The following is a 21082-nucleotide window of genomic DNA, read 5'->3' as shown; positions in this document are numbered from 1 at the left end:
TAAGGTCATCTTTTTAAGTCCCCATAATATCTCTTATTGTTTGTGGCCCACACAATGTGGTGGACCAATTAAAATTGAACACCATTTGTGTGGGCCAACCATGGAAATTGTGGATAATTTTTATCTTCCAATTTTTATCACTTTTGGTCCCAAATTTTCCTAATTGTTCCATACCAATAAATTCATGCACCACATATATCTCAAAATAAAATCGAAGGTCAAGAATCCCGACTTTGTATCCCGAAATAATTTTTTGTCCTTAACTTATCATAATTAAATCCGGATTATTCCACTGTACAAAAATACGGGTTCTAACACATAGGCTAATACCCTTGGTAAAAAATATTCTTATATTTAATGTGTTGACATGTAGTAGGTTAGCAAAATATATAAACTCTCTCACTCTCTATATATATTGGTTAGAAGAGAAAATGACAAAATGGTCACTTATGTTTGGGGTTTAGGTTCAAAATAGTCCCTTAAATGATTATTTAACTTGTTAGAAGTAAACACTTTTATCTCTATCAAATATTTAACAAACTCCGTCTGGTTAGATTTAACGAGAATTGAAAAAAAAAGACCGTTAAGACTTCCCATCATAATTTAAAATGAAAGGAGAAGTGTTTTACTATAAACACTAGTAATACATTAGTCTAAGGAAACACAATTGTGAGTGCAGAATCAATGGACCCATCATGAATGACATAAAAGTAGCAGATAAATTAGCCATTAGTATACAAAACATACTTCTGTACAGTCATTGCCAGTAAGAATTTCAATAATAATACAAAACTGTAGAGAACCTGATAACAGAATAAAAGCAGCTCTCTTCTTGGTTGATATGGTATATATTTGCAGATTCATGAAATATAAAAAATTTACAGCCACTGATGATCATCTTTATACTCGAATCATCCCTTCGCGACTGTTCTTGTAAAAATCCAGCAGTGCTGTTACACAACTCAAAAAGGCATAATAAGCTATGTTGCTCGGACTCTCCAAAAATGATGCAACACCCGTGTCGGATCCTCCAAAAATACACTACTTTTGGAGGATTTGACACACACCCGTTGATATTTTTGAATAAGCACTAATTCAGCCTAAACACATAGTTAATAAGCACTAACTCAGCATGTTGAATCTTATAGCTTTTTGATCAGAGCCAAAAGCAAACCATCACCTGTCCACCATTTCAATGCGCTGTCAAGATTTTTACTTGTATGTAGACTTATTGCAAGCACAATAGAGTTTTAGAGGGGGAAAAAAAAAGCAGAAGTTAAAGAGAGTACCTCTGTTAGAGAAACTACAGATGGCTCATTTCTTGGAGATGACTTGTTATTTTTCCAACTTTTAATGTCAGATTGAATCAAATTTAGTTGTTCCTTTATTTCACGTAGCAATGTTAGCTCTTCGTGTGTGTCCAGTTCTTGCCTCATACCTTGTCTCTCTACTTCAGCTACCTCAAATGTCGTCCTGTTGACACTACGAATCTCTGCTGTATCTGAAGCACTAGTTGTAGGGGATGCAGCTTCACCTACTCCATGTAACTTGTTCTCATGCTGTATAGGTACTAAATTTAGTTGCTCTTTAATATCATGTAACAACATTAGCTCGTCATGTCTGTCGAATTCTTGCCTCGTACTTTGTCTCTCGACTTCAGCTATCTCAAGCGTTCTATTGACACGACGAGTCTCTGCTGTTTCTGAAGAACTAGTTGTAGGACAAATTTCCAAATGTGACTTGTTCTCATGCTGCATAGGTACTAAATTTAGTTGCTTCTTAATGTCATGTAACAATGTTAGCTCTTCGTGCCTGTCGGGTTCTTTCCTTGTACTTTGTCTCTCAACTTCAGGTATCTCAAATGTTGTCCTTTTGACACGACGAATATCTGCTGTTTCTGCAGCATTAGTTGTAGAATGAATTTTCGAATGTGACTTGTTCTCATGCTGCATAGGTACTAAATATTTCTTATGGCAATCAGTTTCATCTTTAACAAGTTGTTTTACAGCCTCTTTCGGGACAAATTCTTTGTCTTCAATTGCTCGAGGGACTTCAAAGACATCAAGAACATTCGGAGGAGGAGAAGCAGAACGACTAACAGCAGCTTCTTTATCTGTTTTATTCCCTCGATGCTGAACGAGTGTTTCTTTAAACTGCTCCAAGAAATTGTTACAAGAGCTTCTTTTAGAAGCTGGTAAACTAGACAACTTCGCATAGTTAGCACCAGCAATCTGTTTCACTCTTTCTTCCAACTTTTCAATCTGTTCACAGTATGAATTTATATCATTCAAATCGCGTTGTGGACTGATATTTTCGTCTCTATCAACAACGCGCTTTTTCATGTTTGCATATTTCTGTGTGATATTCGGGTCGGATTTACACCTCCCAATAGACTGAACTTTCAATTCTTCATCTAAATTCTCGAGAAATTCGATATCACTAGCTTCAATATCATCATCATAGCCCATACTTAGAAGCTTATATCGGTAAGCATTGGCTTGATAATCCAATGCAAATTTCTCCATCTCTTTTTGATTAATAAGTTCTTGTAAAATTGACAATGATTCTTCAGCATGACTCATTTTTTCTTGTACAAATCTTTTATACTGTTCTGCTTCCATTTCTTCTGCAGCCTTTTCGCTTTGTAGACGTAAAATCATCGACAACGCTTCACTAGCAGCACTAGCTGAGGCTTCACTTTCTTCATCTATCTCATTATAAAGCTTCTCTATAAGTTGTTCTTGAACACAAAGCGTTTCTTGTAACGATTTAACGTCGAATCGGGACATTGCCTTGCCAATTTCAGCCATCAAAAATAACAAACAAGGAAAAAAAAAAAAAGACAATCTTGTTTGTGCCTATAATAAGAGACACAAACAAGAATCCAAAATTTATCTGATAGACCGTAGTCAGCTAAACACCCTTAGTCGGAAAATTATACTGTGTATATAGGTCGAATAACGTCCTTAACAAAATTCCTTGTTTCGCTACAGGCTAATTGATAATAGTAATATATGAATACCCTAAAAAAGATGGATCTAATTGCACTTAATGCTTCAAATATTCAATTTTTTATCATTGATCATAGTAATCCATGTTTTGATTTTGATCAACTTAGTGCACATCAACCAAGAAATTTTTAATTATTTACATTTACATTAGATATAAAAACCAAAGAGTTGAAAGAAAATATTTGAGATCTCATATATATATTTTTTTTCTTCAAGAAATGACCCTCATATATATACTGGAAATTCAACAAGCAAAACATAAAGTGAAGATGAAAATTGCAGAATTTACAAGATACAAAGAGGATTATTTATTAAGGGATAAATTTTTTAACTAAAGGATTCAAAGATATATGAATTTTGTTGATAAAGAGAATCAATGAAAATAGAAAAACCCCACTAGAGGAAGATAATCAGATAGGCAAGATAAAAGAAATTAATTTTCTTTCCTCTAGGAAGGTTTTCAGATCATAATTTTGGTTTTATGACAGTTTGTTGATTTATTTGTCTGTTTAGGTAATCCATAGGTACTCAGATTCACTGGGAACCCGCATTTAGTGTTTGCATCAAATTAAGTAATTTAAATACTAAGTGTCAAACTGTCAATAAGTGTTCTTTTTTCTCTTTTAAATTCACACCTCAATATATTTGAAAAAAATATGTCATTACCTTGAGCCTGTTGGATATATAAGGAAATTTAAGGAAAATAAATATGTAAATAAATTATATACTCCCTCTGTCCATAATATTTGGCACTTATTTATTTTGGAGAAACTCATATATCCTTTATTTTATTTATTATTTATTCTGTTGAAGTGATTCTTATTTTTGTTTTCCAATAGGAAAGGAAAATTGAATTAATATGTAAGTAAACATAAAGAAGAGGGCCAGATCTGCAAATTTAGAAAATTGTCATTCATTTTGGAATGAACTAAAAAGGAAATGTTGTCGCATAAACTGGTACGAAATAGAGTATATATTTTTTTAGTTCCCATCTCCTGTAACCGTCTTGGATTCCAAATTTGCGCCAAAAAATTTCACTCTCTCTTTACAAAGACGATTATATTCCCAGAACTCGAACAAAGAGATTATCTTGCTTCAACAGAAACTCACTTGGATAGATAATATACACTAGAAATACTAGCATATACAAATATAACCAATAGATATATTTGTATGGACTAGCTACTTTCCATTTGGTTACATTTCTCTTCTAAGAAGAGACTTTAGTTCCAAATAAAGAAAAAGACCTTTGAACTTTTTTGACAAAATACTTGGACTTCATTGAATTCGAAGATGAATAAGTAGTATTAGATGATGATGAAGAGAAACTCTTTGGAGAAATTGATGATGAGTCATTAGCAGCTTCTCTATCATCTTCTTTAATTGTCTCTAACATCTTTGATGCTCTATTTCTCATGACATTTACAAATTGTGGTGGTGCTGCTTCACTAACAAACCTTGCAATACGAACATTTGCCATTTTTTTTAGTAGAAAATGTTGAAGATAGCTAGGTAAAATTTGGTGTTTGAAGAGATAAGTGGGTTGTCAATGATATAACAAACATAATAGTATATGGTATGATATTTATAGGGGGTTGGATTAGATTATAATAAAACATGAATGGCAAGGCTTAAATTGATTTGGTTGTCTTAATCATATGTATGGTGGAGTGTCAAATTTAGAGTCGTCTGGGATATATATTCATTAACGGATCATTTTAGGCACAATACAAGTTAGGGGGGTTGATTTGCACAAAATGGATATTTTGGTGCCGGTACTTAAATTTTGGGTCAAGTTTTGATATTTTTGTGGGACCGACCATTTTAAGTTTAATGAAATAAATTTGGACTAAAATATTATTAAGTTGAGGGGCGAGATGTAAAGAGACGCCGCCAAGCGGAATCAAAATTGGTGAACTGTGTGACTGTGTCATGCAAGTCAGGACAGATTGGTATGACTTCATGCTATGTTCGACATAATTTTGGACTACTCACAAATCATACCAAATCATCATGATTTTAGAGTTATAAACAAAGAAGAAGGATTCAGAACTGTGACATGCAAATCATGATAGACTGGTAGAACGTCATGCTATATTCAACCCAATTGTCTTGTTGGATTACTCATAAATCATGCTAGGTCGCCATGACTTCAAAACTACAAACAAAAAAGAGGGAAAAAATATATCTTAAAACGGTGGCATGCAAGTGATGACGAATTCTAGTATGACATCATGCTATATTTAACTTGGTTATCCTGTTGGATTACTAGCTCAAAAATCATGCCGAATATGATCGCCATGATTTTAAAGCTATAAATAAAGAAGAGGAAAAAATAAATTTTAAAACTATGGCATGCAAGTCATGTAGACCAGTATGATGTCATGCTATACCAACCTAGTTGTGATATTGGATTACTTACAAACTATGTCTGATCGTCATTATTTCAAAGCATGAAGCATATGAAAACAATTCGAGACGTGATGAACCCGTACGACTTCATGTTATATACAACCTAGTTGTCAATATCATGTTAAATTACTCAGGAACCAACCTTATCATCACAACTATCTATGCAATCGCGAAATGCACCGGCTTATATTGCAAGGACAAATATATAATTTGTCTTGTGTGTAAAATAAAAGGCACCTAATTTTATAAGATATATCAAAACGAGAACAAATATTAAATAGCAATCCCACGATTTAATCATTTTTAGCAGTTAGTGCCGGCGCCTGCTTTTGGTATTAATTGTATTTGTATGGTTAGAGATATTCCCTCATAGTTAAGTCATCTACTTTACGATATGGTTCTGTTGCCATCGAAAACTTCCAAATTTGCACTTTAAATCATTGAACTAGAAGTGGCTCATAGAATGCCACTTGCTCTTTTAACATCAGTTACCTCAACTAGTTGTTTTAGGTGATTTGGATGCATGATCTTTTGGGATTGTAAAGGTTAGTCTCTACAAAAAGAGATTTTTGGCACAATTTTGGTGTAACATGCAAGGAAGATCGGTTTCACGGTTTGTCGTAACAGTAAGAATTGTTGTCGTGTGATCAGGAAATCACCGGTTTAAATTGTAGAAAGACTTGTGATTAGGAGGTCACCGGTTCAAATCGTAGAAATAGTCTTTTGCAGAATACAAAGACAGACTGCATATGATAGACCTAATGTAACCCCAATTCTTCTTCGGACCCTGCGCATAATGAGAGCTTAGTGCATTGTATTTTTTTTTTTTTTGGGATGTATATTTTGTGGCTGTAATTTCTCCACGAACGTTGATGGTGAAAACTGAAGACCCTTGTACTATAATCGTTCGTCATCACACGCTTAGTGAGCAACGTATCTTCTCAGTAAAATAGAGTCATCTAGTAATGAGAGAAATTATTAACTCTAATGGCATTTACTAATATAAATAACATGAATCTACGAAGAATGAAGTCCATTGATGTTGTGCAAAAAATTCATTTATTGGATTGAAATAAAATGAACTCTTAAAAGCATTCTTCTGAGTGAGAATCTCGTCAAACAATTACAACAACTACTACACGACAGTCCCAACCAAGCCGGGGTCGGCTATATGAGTCCTCACTGTCGGTGTCCTTCCAATCTCATCAAACAATAATAAAGATAAAATGAATAAATAGAACATGACCACCCTCAAACTTGTGTCATTTGAAACAAATTATGTATAGTTTGTCTGAAGACTGAAGCAAATTGAAGATAATTTAAGCCTGCAAAAAGCTGGCATATTTGGCACCTAAGAAAAGCCTTTGTATGCAAAGCAAGGCGTTTTTCGTGACCTCTGCAGTTTCGTGGTTCAATAGTTTCATTACCCGTTCCTTAGCTTTGAGGTCCGCCACTATGACTCGCCCCGCAGGATGGCACTGAATGAACTGTGACAAATCATAGCAAGCGACAGCAAGTGTCCTTGCATCGCTCGATGTATCCAAAATCGTCATAAGCACTCTCAAGATCTGCAACACAACACGACAACGATCACTCTAGTACAACATAGCACTACTACGCCACGATCCCAAGCAAGTTGGGTCGGCTATATGAATTTCACTATCCATGTCGCCCCATTCAAGCTCAACTCAATTCAATATTATATAAATTAAAATAACAAAGAACTAGAGATTCTGTGATTTTTTTTTATCGGAAATAAGCCTCTGATATGATTAAAAAATGACTAGAAAATATTAGATCTAAAGTAAACGTACTGACGTGAGTAAAACTTAATCCCAACTAATTGGTATCGTTTTCTTTCACTGTTTCCCTATTTTACCCAAGATCTTGTTAGGTGTGGAATTGGCCAAACAAGTCAATTCTTTTGTTCACATAGTCGTGATGTAAGCGCTTACCTCATAATAGTCGTGATGTAAGCGCTTACCTCATCATAGGAAATTCATTCCTATAAATAGGTAGCTTATGGTTCATTTGTAAGATATCATTAAGATCATTTGCTAAACACATCCCAAAGAGAAAAAAAAAATCTAAGAGAAATACTCTTAGTGAAAGGCCTAAGTAAGAGAAGGTCTTTGAGAGAATTTTCTGTGGTAAAATTCTTGAGTGTAATTGGGATTGGGGTTGTGAGGTTGAGTGTTGTAAACACTTGTAATATTTCTTCTTTAATAAGATCTGCAGCAGCAACGTGGACGTAGCTCTCACATTGAGGGTGAACCACTATAAATCTCTGTGTGTTATTTATTTATTCTTCGCTTACATCACGGCGTAAGTAGGTTCTGTCTAAGGAGGTTGGTATTTAAGTGGTCCAGTTGTGACCCTCCAATCTTTCCTGGGAACCTGCTACAAAGGTCGGATTTGGGATTCAAATCCTAACAACTGGTATCAGAGCAACAGGTTGTGTTGTGATTTAGAAACGATAGGAGGCGAAGATGGTACGACGCACGACAACGGTAAATTCGATGGTACAGACTTTGCGTTCTGGAGAATGCAACTTGAAGATTATTTATATGGCAGAAAGCTTCATGAACCTCTGAGTCCGAAACCAGAAGAGATGAAGCAAGCAGATTGGAATCTCCTCGACAGACAAGTTCTGGGAGTCATTCGGCTAACGCTGTCGAAGAACGTTGCTCACAACGTGGCAAAGGAGAAGACCACCGCAGATATGATGAAGGTATTGTCTGACATGTATGAGAAACCTTCGGCAAATAATAAGGTATTTCTCATGAAGAAACTATTTCATTTAAAGATGATGGAAAGTGCTCATGTTGCTGCACACGTAAATGAATTCAATACCATTGTAAATCAATTGTCATCGGTAAAAATTGATTTCGATGATGAAGTGCAAGCTCTAATTTTGTTGGCATCCCTACCAAATAGCTGGGAGCCAATGAGAGCAGCGGTTAGTAATTCTGTCGGTAGTGACAAACTAAAGTTCAACGATGTTAGGGATCGTATCCTTGCTGAGGAAGTGCGCAGGACAGATTCTGGAGAGGCATCGACGAGTTCTGCTTTTAATGTTGAAAACAGAAGCAGAAATTATGACAGAAACTACAACCGAAATAGGGGCAGATCGAAGTCAAGGAATGGCAGGGGTCAATCCAGACCAGGACGAACATTTGATTGTTGGAACTGTGGAAAACCAGGTCACTTCAAGAAGAACTGCAGGGCGCCAAAGAAGGAGGACAACAAGGGGGCTGGAATCAACGCTGCTACGGAAGACATTGGCGATGCGTTGTTGCTATCGGTTGACAGCCCGATAGACTCTTGGGTGCTTGACTCAGGAGCGTCCTTTCATACCACCCCACATCATGATATAATGACAAACTATGTGGCTGGGAATCTCGGCAAAGTTTATTTAGCCGATGGAGAGCCGCTAGACGTTGTTGGCACGGGAGACATTAATTTGAAGATGTCAAATGGATCCTCGTGGAAGATTACAAAAGTTAGACATGTTCCAAAGCTGATGCGAAACCTGATCTCAGTAGGTCAGCTTGATGATGAGGGATATGATCTCAACTTTGGTAATGGGTCTTGGAAGGTGGCGAAAGGTGCTATGGTAGTTGGCCGAGGAAAGAAGATTGGCACTCTCTACATGACGGCTAGCTGTCGTGATACTGTTGCTGTGGTTGACAACACAAAGAAGACAGATTTGTGGTATTGTCGGCTGGGGCATATCAGCCAGAAGGGGATGAAGCTGTTGGTGACAAATGGTTTAATTCCGGAGCTGAAGACGGTGGACCTTCATACGTGTGAGAGCTGCATTCTCGGAAAACAAAAGCGAGTAAGCTTCTCAAATGCAGGCAGGGAGTTGAAGGTCGAGAAGCTGGAATTGGTGCACACAGACGTGTGGGGACCTACCACTGTCCCCTCCCTTGGAGGATCACACTACTACGTGACCTTCATTGATGATTCAACCAGGAAGGTATGGGTTTATTTTATGAAAAATAAATCCGATGTGTTTAGTGTATTCAAAAGATGGAAAGCCATGGTCGAGAATGAAACAAACCTCAAGTTGAAGTGTTTGAGGTCCGACAACGGCGGAGAATACACTGATGGTGATTTCAAACGGTACTGTGCCGATAATGGGATCAAGATGATGAAGACTATTCCTGGAACGCCGCAACAGAATGAAGTAGCCGAAAGAATGAACCGAACGTTGAACGAGCGTGCTCGGAGTATGAGAATACACTCTGGACTGCCCAAGACATTCTGGGCAGATGCAGTCAATACCGCGGCCTTCTTAATTAACCGAGGACCGTCAGTTCCCTTGGATTTCAGAATTCCAGAAGAAGTCTGGAGTGGCAAGAAGGTAAATCTTTCATTTCTGAAAGTGTTCGGTTGCTTATCATATGTTCATAATGATGATACGGCTAGAAGCAAGCTTGATCCAAAATCAAAGAAGTGTTACTTTATTGGCTATGGTGACACCGAGCTTGGGTACCGATTTTGGGATGAACAAAATCGGAAGATCATCCGAAGCAGGAATGTTGTCTTTAACGAAGAGGTACTGTACAAAGACAAGCTGCAAAAGAATTCAGAATGTCAGGACAAGGAATCGGAAATAGTCGATTTGAGGGACTTTCCGGCACCTGAGCCGCAGCCAGGTACAACCGAGGCAGAGGAACAAACAATCCGAGAAGGTGCTGATGAAAGTGCTGATTCTGAAACAAATGAATAGACGCCAATCACAGAGCTGCGTAGATCATCCAGGATCAGGAAGCCGCTTCACAGGTACTCTCCATCCCTCAACTACATTCTACTCACTGATAGAGGGGAGCCGGAATGTTATGAAGAAGCAATGCAAGTCGATGAATCGACTAAGTGGGAGCTGGCAATGAAGGATGAAATGGATTCACTATCGGCAAATCATACATGGGAATTATCCGAGTTGCCAAAGGATAAAAAGGCATTGCAAAACAAATGGGTTTATCGGATAAAGGAAGAACCCAATGGAAGCAAGCGTTATAAAGCAAGGCTGGTTGCAAAGGGATTTCAACAGAAAGAAGGCATTGACTATACGGAGATCTTCTCTCCCGTAGTCAAGATGGTGACTATCAGAACTGTTCTTGGGCTGGTAGCAAAGGAAAATCTACATCTGCAACAGATGGACGTGAAAACTGCATTTCTTCACGGTGATCTAGACGAGGAAATCTACATGCGACAGCCGGAGGGATTCAAAATCAAAGGAAAGGAGAATCTGGTGTGCAAACTTCAAAAGAGTCTGTACGGACTAAAACAGGCTCCAAGACAGTGGTATTTAAAGTTTGACAGCTTTATGAAGAAAGCTGATTTTTCAAGGTGCGAGGCAGATCACTGCTGTTACTTCAAAAAATTTGAAGACTCGTACATGATACTGCTACTCTATGTCGACGACGTGCTAATCGTAGGAGCAAACCTACAGGAGATTGATCGGTTGAAAAAAGGGTTATCGGAAGAGTTTGCAATGAAGGATTTGGGAGCTGCAAAGCAAATCCTTGGAATGAGAATCGACCGAAGCAAGGAGGGCATCAAACTCTCACAAGAAGAATATGTGAGGAAAGTTATCAAAAGGTTTAACATGCATGATGCCAAGCCAGTCAGCACTCCCTTGGCTGGACACTTTCGGTTGTCAAAGGATCAGTCGCCGACAACCGAGGATGAGAAGAAGCAGATGGACAAGATACCTTATGCATCTGCAATCGGTAGTCTTATGTATGCAATGATATGTACAAGGCCAGACATTGCACATGCAGTGGGAGTTGTCAGCCGATTTATGAGCAATCCGGGAAAGCAACACTGGGAGGCTGTGAAGTGGATATTCAGATATCTGAAAGGCAGCTCGAGTTCAGCTCTGTATTTCCGAAAATCAAAAACAGGATTGCAAGGGTATGTTGATGCTGACAACGGTGGTGATATTGATAGCAGAAAGAGCACATCCGGGTATGTTTACACCTTCGGAGGTACTGCAATCTCTTGGGTTTCCAAGTTGCAAAAGATAGCAGCTCTCTCTAGTTGTGAGGCTGAGTACGTTGCTGTGACGGAGGCCACAAAGGAAATGATGTGGCTACAATCTTTTCTGCGGGAATTGGATCAGGACCACGAGGAAAGTGTGCTATATTGTGATCGAACGAAGCACATACAACTCCGGTACCATTTCATTAGATCAGCTTTGGAAGATGGAGCGCTGGTGCTTGAGAAGATCGCAGGGAGTCAGAATCCAGCAGACATGCTGACAAAGGCAGTGACGATAGACAAACTGAAGCTATGCTCAACTTCAGTTGGCCTGCACGAAGTATGAAAGTAGGAAAGAGCTGCTGCATCGATCAAAGTGTGAAGACAAATTAAAATTAGTCTTCAAGTGGGAGATTTGTTAGGTGTGGAATTGGCCAAACAAGTCAATTCTTTTGTTCACATAGTCGTGATGTAAGCGCTTACCTCATAATAGTCGTGATGTAAGCGCTTACCTCATCATAGGAAATTCATTCCTATAAATAGGTAGCTTATGGTTCATTTGTAAGATATCATTAAGATCATTTGCTAAACACATCCCAAAGAGAAAAAAAAATCTAAGAGAAATACTCTTAGTGAAAGGCCTAAGTAAGAGAAGGTCTTTGAGAGAATTTTCTATGGTAAAATTCTTGAGTGTAATTGGGATTGGGGTTGTAAGGTTGAGTGTTGTAAACACTTGTAATATTTCTTCTTTAATAAGATCTGCAGCAGCAACGTGGACGTAGCTCTCACATTGAGGGTGAACCACTATAAATCTCTGTGTGTTATTTATTTATTCTTCGCTTACATCACGGCGTAAGTAGGTTCTGTCTAAGGAGGTTAGTATTTAAGTGGTCCAGTTGTGACCCTCCAATCTTTCCTGGGAACCTGCTACAAAGGTCGGATTTGGGATTCAAATCCTAACAGATCTGCATAGATCCCAAGAGCTTGTAGATTTTTTTGAGAGAACTTCCATCCCGTCCCCTTTTTAACAGCTTCGCTCATGGTTTCATATGTAAGGGCCAGTACGTTTGGTGGTTGACGTACATAACGAAGACGATCACGCTAATACTAGAGGAAAAGTTGTCAGATTGATTTATTTATTCTTTCAAAAAAATTAAAATCAAGGGATGATAACAACACTAAAGAAAGAATTTGAAAAGCCACATGCATTACCTGAAATCCATTTTCCTCAAAATTATTTATATTCTCCTTCCAGAATAGAGGATCTTTATGCATGGGGGACCAATCAAGATTGCCGAGAAGGACTTCCTGCTTGTACTTGTCGTATGAACTCAATTTTTTGATGTTTTCCTTCAATCCTTCTTCAAGCTTATTCAGAGCGTCCAATAGGTCCTAGAAAGATGACACTACACATTAGGCGTTTTAAAAGGTTCGAGCTAGAGTTCATTATTCCATAAACATAGTGACGTGATTAAGTACTGTTGATATAGTCTATCAAGGAAATAAGGGAATACTGCAATCCGTCTCTCCATACAACGAGCACTTGCATCCATTTTTTAAATTTTTTTTTTTTGGGACAACCGTGTTAACTGCGCCTATGTGAGCTTGCTCACATTGTCGGTCGCAAGCCCGGATAAAGGAGGAGGTGATGATAAATCAATTGATGATAAATCCTAATAATGTTTTAGTATGATGATGATGCCGACCCTAACTTGCTTGGTACTGAGGCATAGTTTTTTTATAACCATGGTGCCGGAGCCAGCTTGCGCGCACCTCGACTTATCTCAAATTTGCAAAACTTCTTTTAGTTTGCTTCATATACTATATTGAATTAAAAACCACGAAACCGTTCAATCACCTCATCACTCCAAGCCTGAGCTTTCAAGTTCTGTACAATCTGCAGCACATCCAGGTCTACCATTTGAGCACCAAATGTTCCTTTGGAAAGCAAATTCCTGAGAGTCAAGATAACAACCCTGACTACCTGTAGTCATTCAAACATCAAATGCCATGAACAAAGATGACGCAAGACATCATTCAGCTCGATTTGATACTTTGTATATAGATAAATTAAAGGATCCAACAGATTAAGTAAAACTGCCAGCTAGAAAGCAAATGATAGTAGGATTCACCTAGCATAGAGCGCCCAAATCAGTTAACTTATTTTGATGTTAGGGATACAGAAACAGGACTGTTAAAAGTTTGAACTTATGAATGTATACCAGAACATTATTTGGCAAAGTGGAATCTTTATCGGCACGCCCAAAAAGAAAGACTATAGCAAGAAACAGAGAGAGTATAGGATGAAAAGTTACTCACCTTCTCCTTTGTGGAACCTTTAACAACTTCTATCAATTGAGGTACGACCCTAGAAGTAGCCAAGTACTCAATTCCAGGTTCATAGTAAGACAGAAGCCAGACACATAAACATGTCTCATAGAGAAGCTGTTTCAAAGAAGAATAGTGAATCAAATAAATCATGGATAAAATTGCAGACAAACTTCTTTGACATTAAAAAGAAAGGTTAGACACGCCCATGAAAACATGACCTGCCCAACCCGTTCAAGTTTGACACGCCCATTTATTAGCTCATCCCATTTTAGTTCAGCCCAACGCATTTCAGCCCATCTAAAAATTGGGCCGATATGTAGCCAAATTGACATATAGAAACCTTGTCAAAATATTTTCGAAAAGACATTCTTTTAATTTGATATGTTATATATACCATAATGAAGATATTAAAAACTTTCTTAGGTACTTAAAAATCATAAAAGAACAAACAAAGAAATTAAAACTTAGTAAGAATTGGGCAGGTTGAATCATGGCCCGCCTTTTAGCCCAACCCATTTCAGCCCAAGTAACTTTTGGGAGAGTCATTTATTAACTCAGTCCATTTTGACCCGTCCAAATCTAGCCGAACCCTCCCAATTGACACCCCTAGTCCTAGGTATAGTAAGCAGGTCAAAGATGTCAACATAAAACTTTTTGTTCAAAAATTTCTAAAGCTGGATGATACATAGAATGAAATGACAACCATCTCAATAGTCCCATCCCAGCAAGTTGGTCAACGATGTAGGTATTAGTGTAAAGACGTACTTGAATGGACTGCTGAGTGGAGGCTGGTGAAATTAAAGGAATGAGCAGCTTCACTCCATCAGCTTGAACAAATGAACTTCGAACCACAGGCTCCTTCAACAGAATTGCAAGGCAATTGATTGCAGAGGGAATGGCATGACTAGGATAAGAAGGATTTCTCAGCTGCAATGATACAGAGCAATCAGGATGGACACAATACCAAGTACTCCCTCCATTCGAATTTACATGACATAGTTTGAATCAGCACAGAGTTTAAGAAAGAAATGAGAACGGTTGAAACTTGTGGTCTAAAACATGCCATAGCATTTGTGTGGCTATAACAAAGTTGAAACTTGAGGCCGTAAATATGCTATAACATTTGTGTGATTATAAAAGCTTCTCATTACAGGTAAAATGAGAGGTAAGAAGTTAATTGTTTCCAAATTTAGAAGTGTGTCATTCTTTTTGAAATTGACTAAAAAGGAAAGTGTGTCAAGAATGGAGAGAGTAATTATTATATAAATCTAGCATCAAGTGGAAATAAACCCATAACATCTGCTCCTGCTTTTCTCCCATTAATTTGGTGATTTAACTTTAGTTAAGAAAGAATACCATAACAAGTAAAATGAGAGAGACGATACAATTGGAAAGAGCAAAGAGATTAGCAAGTACGTCATAGTACCTTCTCTCAAATACTTAGTGTCGAGGTGGAGAAAGAGGTCATAGCCGATGTTGCTTGGACTCTCCAAAAATATTGCCGCACTTGTGTCTGATCCTCCAAAAATGCACTACTTTCGGAGGATCCGGCACGCATCCCTCAATATTTTTTGAAGAGTCTGAGCAACATAGGTTATAAACGTAGGCTCCATAATAGCTTGAGCAGCAGCAAGAACTTTCTCGCTTCATTTCAATAAAGTTATTTCAAATAGATTGAATTAATTTGCTTCTATCTTACAGTGTCCTAGCTCTTTTTCTTCATACTCTTCTTTTCAGCCCTTTTCTTTTTCCCAAACTTCCAATGCATATAATACTTATTTCCAAATTACTACTGCGAAAATTCAATACCTCCATAAATCATTGCACTCCCCTTGAAATATCTAGAAAAAAACACCTCACAAATTGGTAGTTTTTCTTTCTTAGGACAGGGGGGGAGAGGGGGGGGGGGGTGTTGTTGGAGTGGAGGAACAAAATAGAAGTGCTAAATGTTGGAATGCAGAATGAACCTGTGCGCATAGCCACTCCACCAGGCTTTTCAAAACATCTTCCGTGGTAGTGAGTTTCCCCTTTGAATTCGAGGCATCTCCATTTGCATCAGTGCCATTCTGAACTTTGGGCCTGGCACTGGAATTACGAGAAGGAGCCAAGGAAATAGTTTTTTCAATAATCGTTCTAATCATAGGTCTAAAGACTGATTGACACCATAGGGATAATTAATTTACTACCTCACTATCAAAGAGAGAATCTTACAGCTCTTCTCTTGTATGAACCAATTACCTTTCCAAAGCAATCTGAAAGAAATAAACTCATCATTCGAAAAGAGAAAGAATGTAATGACCCACGAGAATATAAAATCATCTATACTTAAAATATAATACTCCCTCTGTCCCAATTTATATAACACTCTTATCTTTTTTAGTCAGTCCCAAAAACAATGACACCTTTTTGTACTTAGTAACAATTTAACTTTAAACTTCCCACTTTACTCTTAATAGATGATTTATAGCTACACAAATATCTATGACTTCTTTTGGACCACGAGTTTTAAAAGTTGTCCTTTCTTTCTTATACTCCGTGCCCTGTCAAACGCTTTCACATAAATTGGGACGGAGGGAGTAACTGTTAAGAAGAGACTATGAATGGGCAGAACAAGAGATTTCCAAAGAACAAAGAAATTTCACCTTCCTGATAAGCTATGTACATGTGCATTTGGTTTTTATACTTTTCATTTTCATCATCACCTCAGGTGTGTGTGTGTATATATATATATATACCTGCTCTTTTAGAGCCAAATGACATAGGAATTCACTGTTTAGTATCCGGAGTAAAAACCATCTCGAATTCATATGCATATGTAATAATTGAAGCACGGTAGGGTTCTTGACTTTGTCTTTTACCCCAATGTTGCCTCCTAATATTCGACATAGTTCAGAAAGCCTGGATTATGAACCTTACCTTAAAATCCTAAAGGAGTATAGGTCAGTTTCTCCAACAATAAAAATTAAAATTATTGAGAACTTAAAAAATACGAAAGACCAAGCGTTGGACCAGATTTTAAAGAAGGGAAGTAGGTCTAGCGAATTTCCGATAAGAAGCACAAAAGAAAGAGAAAAGAACTTTGCCTTCAAAATATCAGCTATCTCAAACACATAACTTGCTGCTGAATCATCAAGAAATGAAATTACATATAATCAAATGAACTACTGTTAACTGCATCTCAAACGTGAGGAACAGCAACTCAGTGATCTCACAAGCTGGGCATTGAGTCGATAACTGTGAAGCTGTAAACATGTATACATATAGGAAAATCGATATATAACACATTTGAATACATGAAGACATAAGATAAAGAGGGAGTAGTGCATCAGCATGCTCTAAAGGGAGAAAGAGAAATCAATATCTCGCTCAGATAGTATAGTACAGCAGATACTATCTTATCTAACAATTGCAGACAAAAAGTTTGAATAAATGTTTAATAACGGTACCTGATGAATGGTTCATAAGTGTCTTCATTGGAAAAAGAGTTGTCATGGAATAGTCTCGCTCTCCTTGGGTTTACTGCAAGAAAGAGAGTATAGATTGGTTGATCTATCAAAAAAGATCTAAAACACTAAAAAAAAAAACATGAATTAGCTTCGAAATCCACCGTTACTCTATCACTAAATAACCCGTAGTTAACAAGATTTTTTTGATAATCCATCACTAATCTATCGTTAAATAGGATTAGCAATGGATTTAGAGGTTGTCCATCGCTAATTCTTTTTTTTTTTTTCTTTTTTTTTTGTAGTGAAAGATACACCCCTCCGTTACCTGCAAGCATTTCATCAATTAAAGCTAAAACATATTCCACAGTCTCTTCCTTGGAGATGTCTCGTAAAATGGTAACAAATACATTGACATAAGCTGGACCGTCCTGCAAAAACCCTTCCAGTTTATCAGTGCAGTAAAACTATAGAAGATTGAGAAAGAAACCAAAACTGAAGTAACAATAGGCATTTCTTGAATTCAGCTGTTGAAAAAACACCATTACGTACATACCCCACAAGCATAGAGCCTGTAGCTTATAGCAAACTTAAAAATCTTTTTAATAATACATCATCAGCAACTGATAACTGTAATTATATAAATAACTTTTGATAGATTAACACGCAAGCCACACATAAGGACACTGAATCAGAGCCAAAAAAATAAATAGGCAGGAATGCCACTACAGATTAGTGATAGTACTATTGGAATCGAAATATCTCCCCCAAATATCAGTGATTTCTGACTCCTTTTTCTGGTGACATAAAAAGTAAAAGCAATATTACCACATATAAGACCTTCTCCAGATAGAATTTAGCAGAATAATCCAACATAATACAAGAACGATTAGGCAGAAAAGTTGCATTGAAGGTAGAGAATAAGAAAACATGAAACAGAATTGGGCTGGAGTTAAATGTACATTATAGCTAAGTAAAAGGACAGAATCATTACATCATCCAGCAACTGAGCTTTGTCACTTTCAGCCTTTTTATCATAACACCTCAACAACTGAAGACCTGTTCCGCTGATCAGATTTGTGGTCATGTAAGTCTCCCATGGAATATCCCTCCTCAAAACCTTTAAAAAGTAAAGCACACATTATGAGCAGTGCACTAAAAGACACAGTTGATCACTACTCTTTGCAGTACCCTTTTAGTTCTCTTTTCCCCCAATCGCACCCCCTTAGAAAATACATTATAAAAAAGGGCCCCCCTTGTTACTTCCTCCAAGATGAAAGATAACCGTGATGGACAGTTCAACTATAGATCCCATGAATAGAGAACTTTCTATGTACTACCACCAAAACAACTAATTAAACTTCAATTACCTCGTTTCTTAATCAATCATTTACTGCACGGATTTCTCCAGTTTCTTTTTTTTTTACACCAACAAGCTATTATAGCCTTTGCAGAAAAGAAGGTTAATGGATGGAAAAGAAATCAATTACCAGCCACAGACCTAGATTTCTTCTACATGTTCAATATTATGATGATGGAAATGATAAATCTACTCATTATTGCAGAACTGTAGATTCATGACGATGCTTATTCATGCGAAAGGCTACCTGCTCTGTGGTGAGCTCTGCATTCTCAATTGTCATTGTGATTATATTCTTCAGATCTGAAAATCTTTTATCCTCAAATGAAACAACAAAATTCACAATGTGTTGTCTCCTTTAACCTGTATAGATTTCAAAGAACTATATCAAAACTCCGACTGATAATAAGTCCGACATTTTAGGCAAATTCACTTATACTCAGGAGCATCAAATTTTTCTCACAAACATATAGAATTTAGTTTTGCAAAACACAACAAAAAGATGAAATAACAAGAAAATTTTTGTAGGGAGTTGTTCCCTGTGCTTTTCAGCATTGCCCAGACTACTGAGGCTACTATGGTCTAACACAAAATAGAAGTAAAAAAAAAAAAAAGACAAAGAAACAAATTTACCAGATGTTTACTGAAAAATAATATAAATCCAAGCGTGGGGTTACAAGCAAATGACAATCAGAGAATCAACCGATATATAAAATGGGATACGTAAAGCAATGATAAGTTGTCAGATCAAAAGTTGATGTCAAAGTCTTGTTGCCTTAGATTCAGATTTCACCCCATTTCTCATCAAATCCGTATAACTCAAACTTACTAATTCAAAGAGATCATCATTTAATAATTGACCCAGAAAAGCAAATCATTTTACTAGTGCAGCAATATGCTCAATTTCCAGCAAGTTCATTTATTTTTCAACCCAACCGTAAATTCATTCAAAACCAGAATTGGAATTTACCATTATTCTCATTAACAACAAAGAGACATTCAACCTTTTTATCTTTATCAAACTTCAAGACTCAACATTCATCTCCATAACACATTCATTGAGACCAAGAATTAGCATTTCTCATTCCTCTTATCTGAAAAAAACAAAAGGCTCAACTTTCTCTTTTTTTGACATTCAAGACTCAACCTTTAATTAGCATTTTACATTCCTCTCATCCAAAAACCAGACACCTAAATGATCTAGTCAATTAACTGAAATGGACACAAATGTCACATAAATCAATGAGAAGTTAGCAGATCAAAAGTTGACCTCAAAATCTTGTTGCCTTAGATTCAGATTTCACCCCATCTCTCAACGATCTGCTCAATTCAAACTGACCATTTAAAAATTGGCATTTATACAAATACATTCCTCCCATGTACAACAAAGAAGGAGTGAACCTTTTTATTTTTATCAAACCTCAAGACTCAACCTCTATCTCTATAACATATTCATTGAAACCCAGAACTAGCATTTCCAACTTCCTCTTATCCGAAAAAAGAAAGACGAAAATTCAAAATTCAACCTTTAAAACCAAGAATTAGCATTTTTACACTCTTCATCCAAAAATCAAAGACTCAATACTATAACCAACCACTGCATTACTAGCAAATAAATTGGGATACATAACGCAATACGATGTTGGAAGATCAATAATTGACCTCAAAATCTTGCTGCCTTAGATTCAGATTTCACCCCATTCCTCAACAATCATCACAATTCAAACTCACTAATACAAATTGACCCAGAAAACATAGCTCATAGGTGATTAGACATTCATTCAACACTATGTTGCTCGGACTCTTCAAAAATGCCGATGGGTGCATGTCGGATACTCCAAAAATAGTGTATTTTTGGAGAATCCGACACGGGTGCAACAACATTTTTGGAGAGTCCACGCAACATAGATTCAACCCCACAATTGGCATTTCACAATCCTCTCATCAACAACAACACCAACAAAAAAAAAAAAAAAAGATCCAAACTTCAAGTCTCAACATTTATCTCTATTATAACATATTCATTGAAACCCATAATTACCATTTCTCAATTCTCATCCTAGAAAAAAGAAAAAGAGTCCACCTTTAAAATCAAGAATCAGCAATTTACATTCATATCATCCAAAAATAAAAAACCCCATAATACTATAATCCAGTCAAATGTCAGTTAATTGTAATTGACATGAATCTAATAGTACTAGTTTAGAACAGTGGAGGAATAAATAAACAGATAGAATACAATTACACATTCATTTTGAAACCCCATAATTAGCATTTCTCATTCCTCTCATCAGAACAAAAAAAATAATAATTCAAGAATCAACCTTTAAAATCAAGAATTAGCAATTTACATACCTCTTATCCAAAAGTCAAATACCCAATACTATAATTTAGTTAATTAACTGAAAGTGACATGAATTTGAGAATTTTGTGCTAGTTCAGAAGAGATGTAAATAAAAAATACATAAACAGATGGTAGTTGAAATCTGGAAGAGCCAAGTAGATAGATCAACCGTGAGAAAATGAAGTGACAC

General features: G+C 36.9%; 2 protein-coding genes across 4 annotated transcripts; both read right to left on the bottom strand.

Moving 5' to 3' along the window:
* Positions 1 to 567: 567 nt before the first annotated feature.
* On the bottom strand, positions 568 to 4206 carry LOC132636996 (uncharacterized). Its single transcript, XM_060354118.1, has 2 exons — positions 1290 to 4206; positions 568 to 1180 (listed from the first exon to the last, which is right to left on the bottom strand). Exons 1-2 carry the CDS (start codon positions 2808 to 2810, stop codon positions 1157 to 1159), a joined length of 1545 nt encoding a protein of 514 aa, XP_060210101.1. The 5' UTR covers positions 2811 to 4206; the 3' UTR covers positions 568 to 1156.
* Positions 4207 to 6465: 2259 nt separating this feature from the next.
* Positions 6466 to 21078, bottom strand: LOC132636994 (V-type proton ATPase subunit H-like). Of its 3 annotated transcripts, none has more exons than XM_060354115.1 (12): positions 20904 to 21078; positions 18796 to 18911; positions 18183 to 18308; positions 17517 to 17619; positions 17192 to 17264; positions 15932 to 15997; positions 15713 to 15830; positions 14511 to 14672; positions 13734 to 13859; positions 13273 to 13398; positions 12627 to 12806; positions 6466 to 6991 (listed from the first exon to the last, which is right to left on the bottom strand). In XM_060354115.1, the coding sequence occupies exons 2-12, from the start codon at positions 18829 to 18831 to the stop codon at positions 6743 to 6745; spliced, it is 1365 nt and encodes a 454-aa protein (XP_060210098.1). In that variant the 5' UTR covers positions 18832 to 18911; positions 20904 to 21078; the 3' UTR covers positions 6466 to 6742. The 3 variants fall into 3 exon arrangements, with proteins under 3 accessions (XP_060210098.1, XP_060210100.1, XP_060210099.1); XM_060354117.1 differs by lacking the exon at positions 20904 to 21078 and adding an exon at positions 20794 to 20813; XM_060354116.1 differs by lacking the exon at positions 20904 to 21078 and adding an exon at positions 19819 to 20642.
* Positions 21079 to 21082: the final 4 nt, after the last annotated feature.

This window comes from Lycium barbarum, chromosome 4 (assembly GCF_019175385.1).
Source record: "Lycium barbarum isolate Lr01 chromosome 4, ASM1917538v2, whole genome shotgun sequence".
Taxonomy (NCBI): domain Eukaryota; kingdom Viridiplantae; phylum Streptophyta; class Magnoliopsida; order Solanales; family Solanaceae; genus Lycium; species Lycium barbarum.
The sequence above is the reverse complement of the archived record's forward strand: the minus strand, read 5'-3'. Positions and strand labels throughout refer to the sequence as shown.

Excerpts from the sequence above, each read along its gene's own strand:
- LOC132636996 (XM_060354118.1), bottom strand. The coding sequence starts at position 2,810 with ATGGCTGAAATTGGCAAGGCAATGTCCCGATTCGACGTTAAATCGTTA. Across the intron at positions 1,181-1,289 it reads CTGTAGTTTCTCTAACAGAG|GTGATGGTTTGCTTTTGGCT; the intron begins GTACTCTCTTTA and ends AATGGTGGACAG.
- LOC132636994 (XM_060354115.1), bottom strand. The coding sequence starts at position 18,831 with ATGACAATTGAGAATGCAGAGCTCACCACAGAGCAG. Across the intron at positions 18,309-18,795 it reads CAGAGCTCACCACAGAGCAG|GTTTTGAGGAGGGATATTCC; the intron begins GTAGCCTTTCGC and ends TACTTTTTAAAG. Across the intron at positions 17,265-17,516 it reads AATTGATGAAATGCTTGCAG|TAAACCCAAGGAGAGCGAGA; the intron begins GTAACGGAGGGG and ends TCTTTCTTGCAG.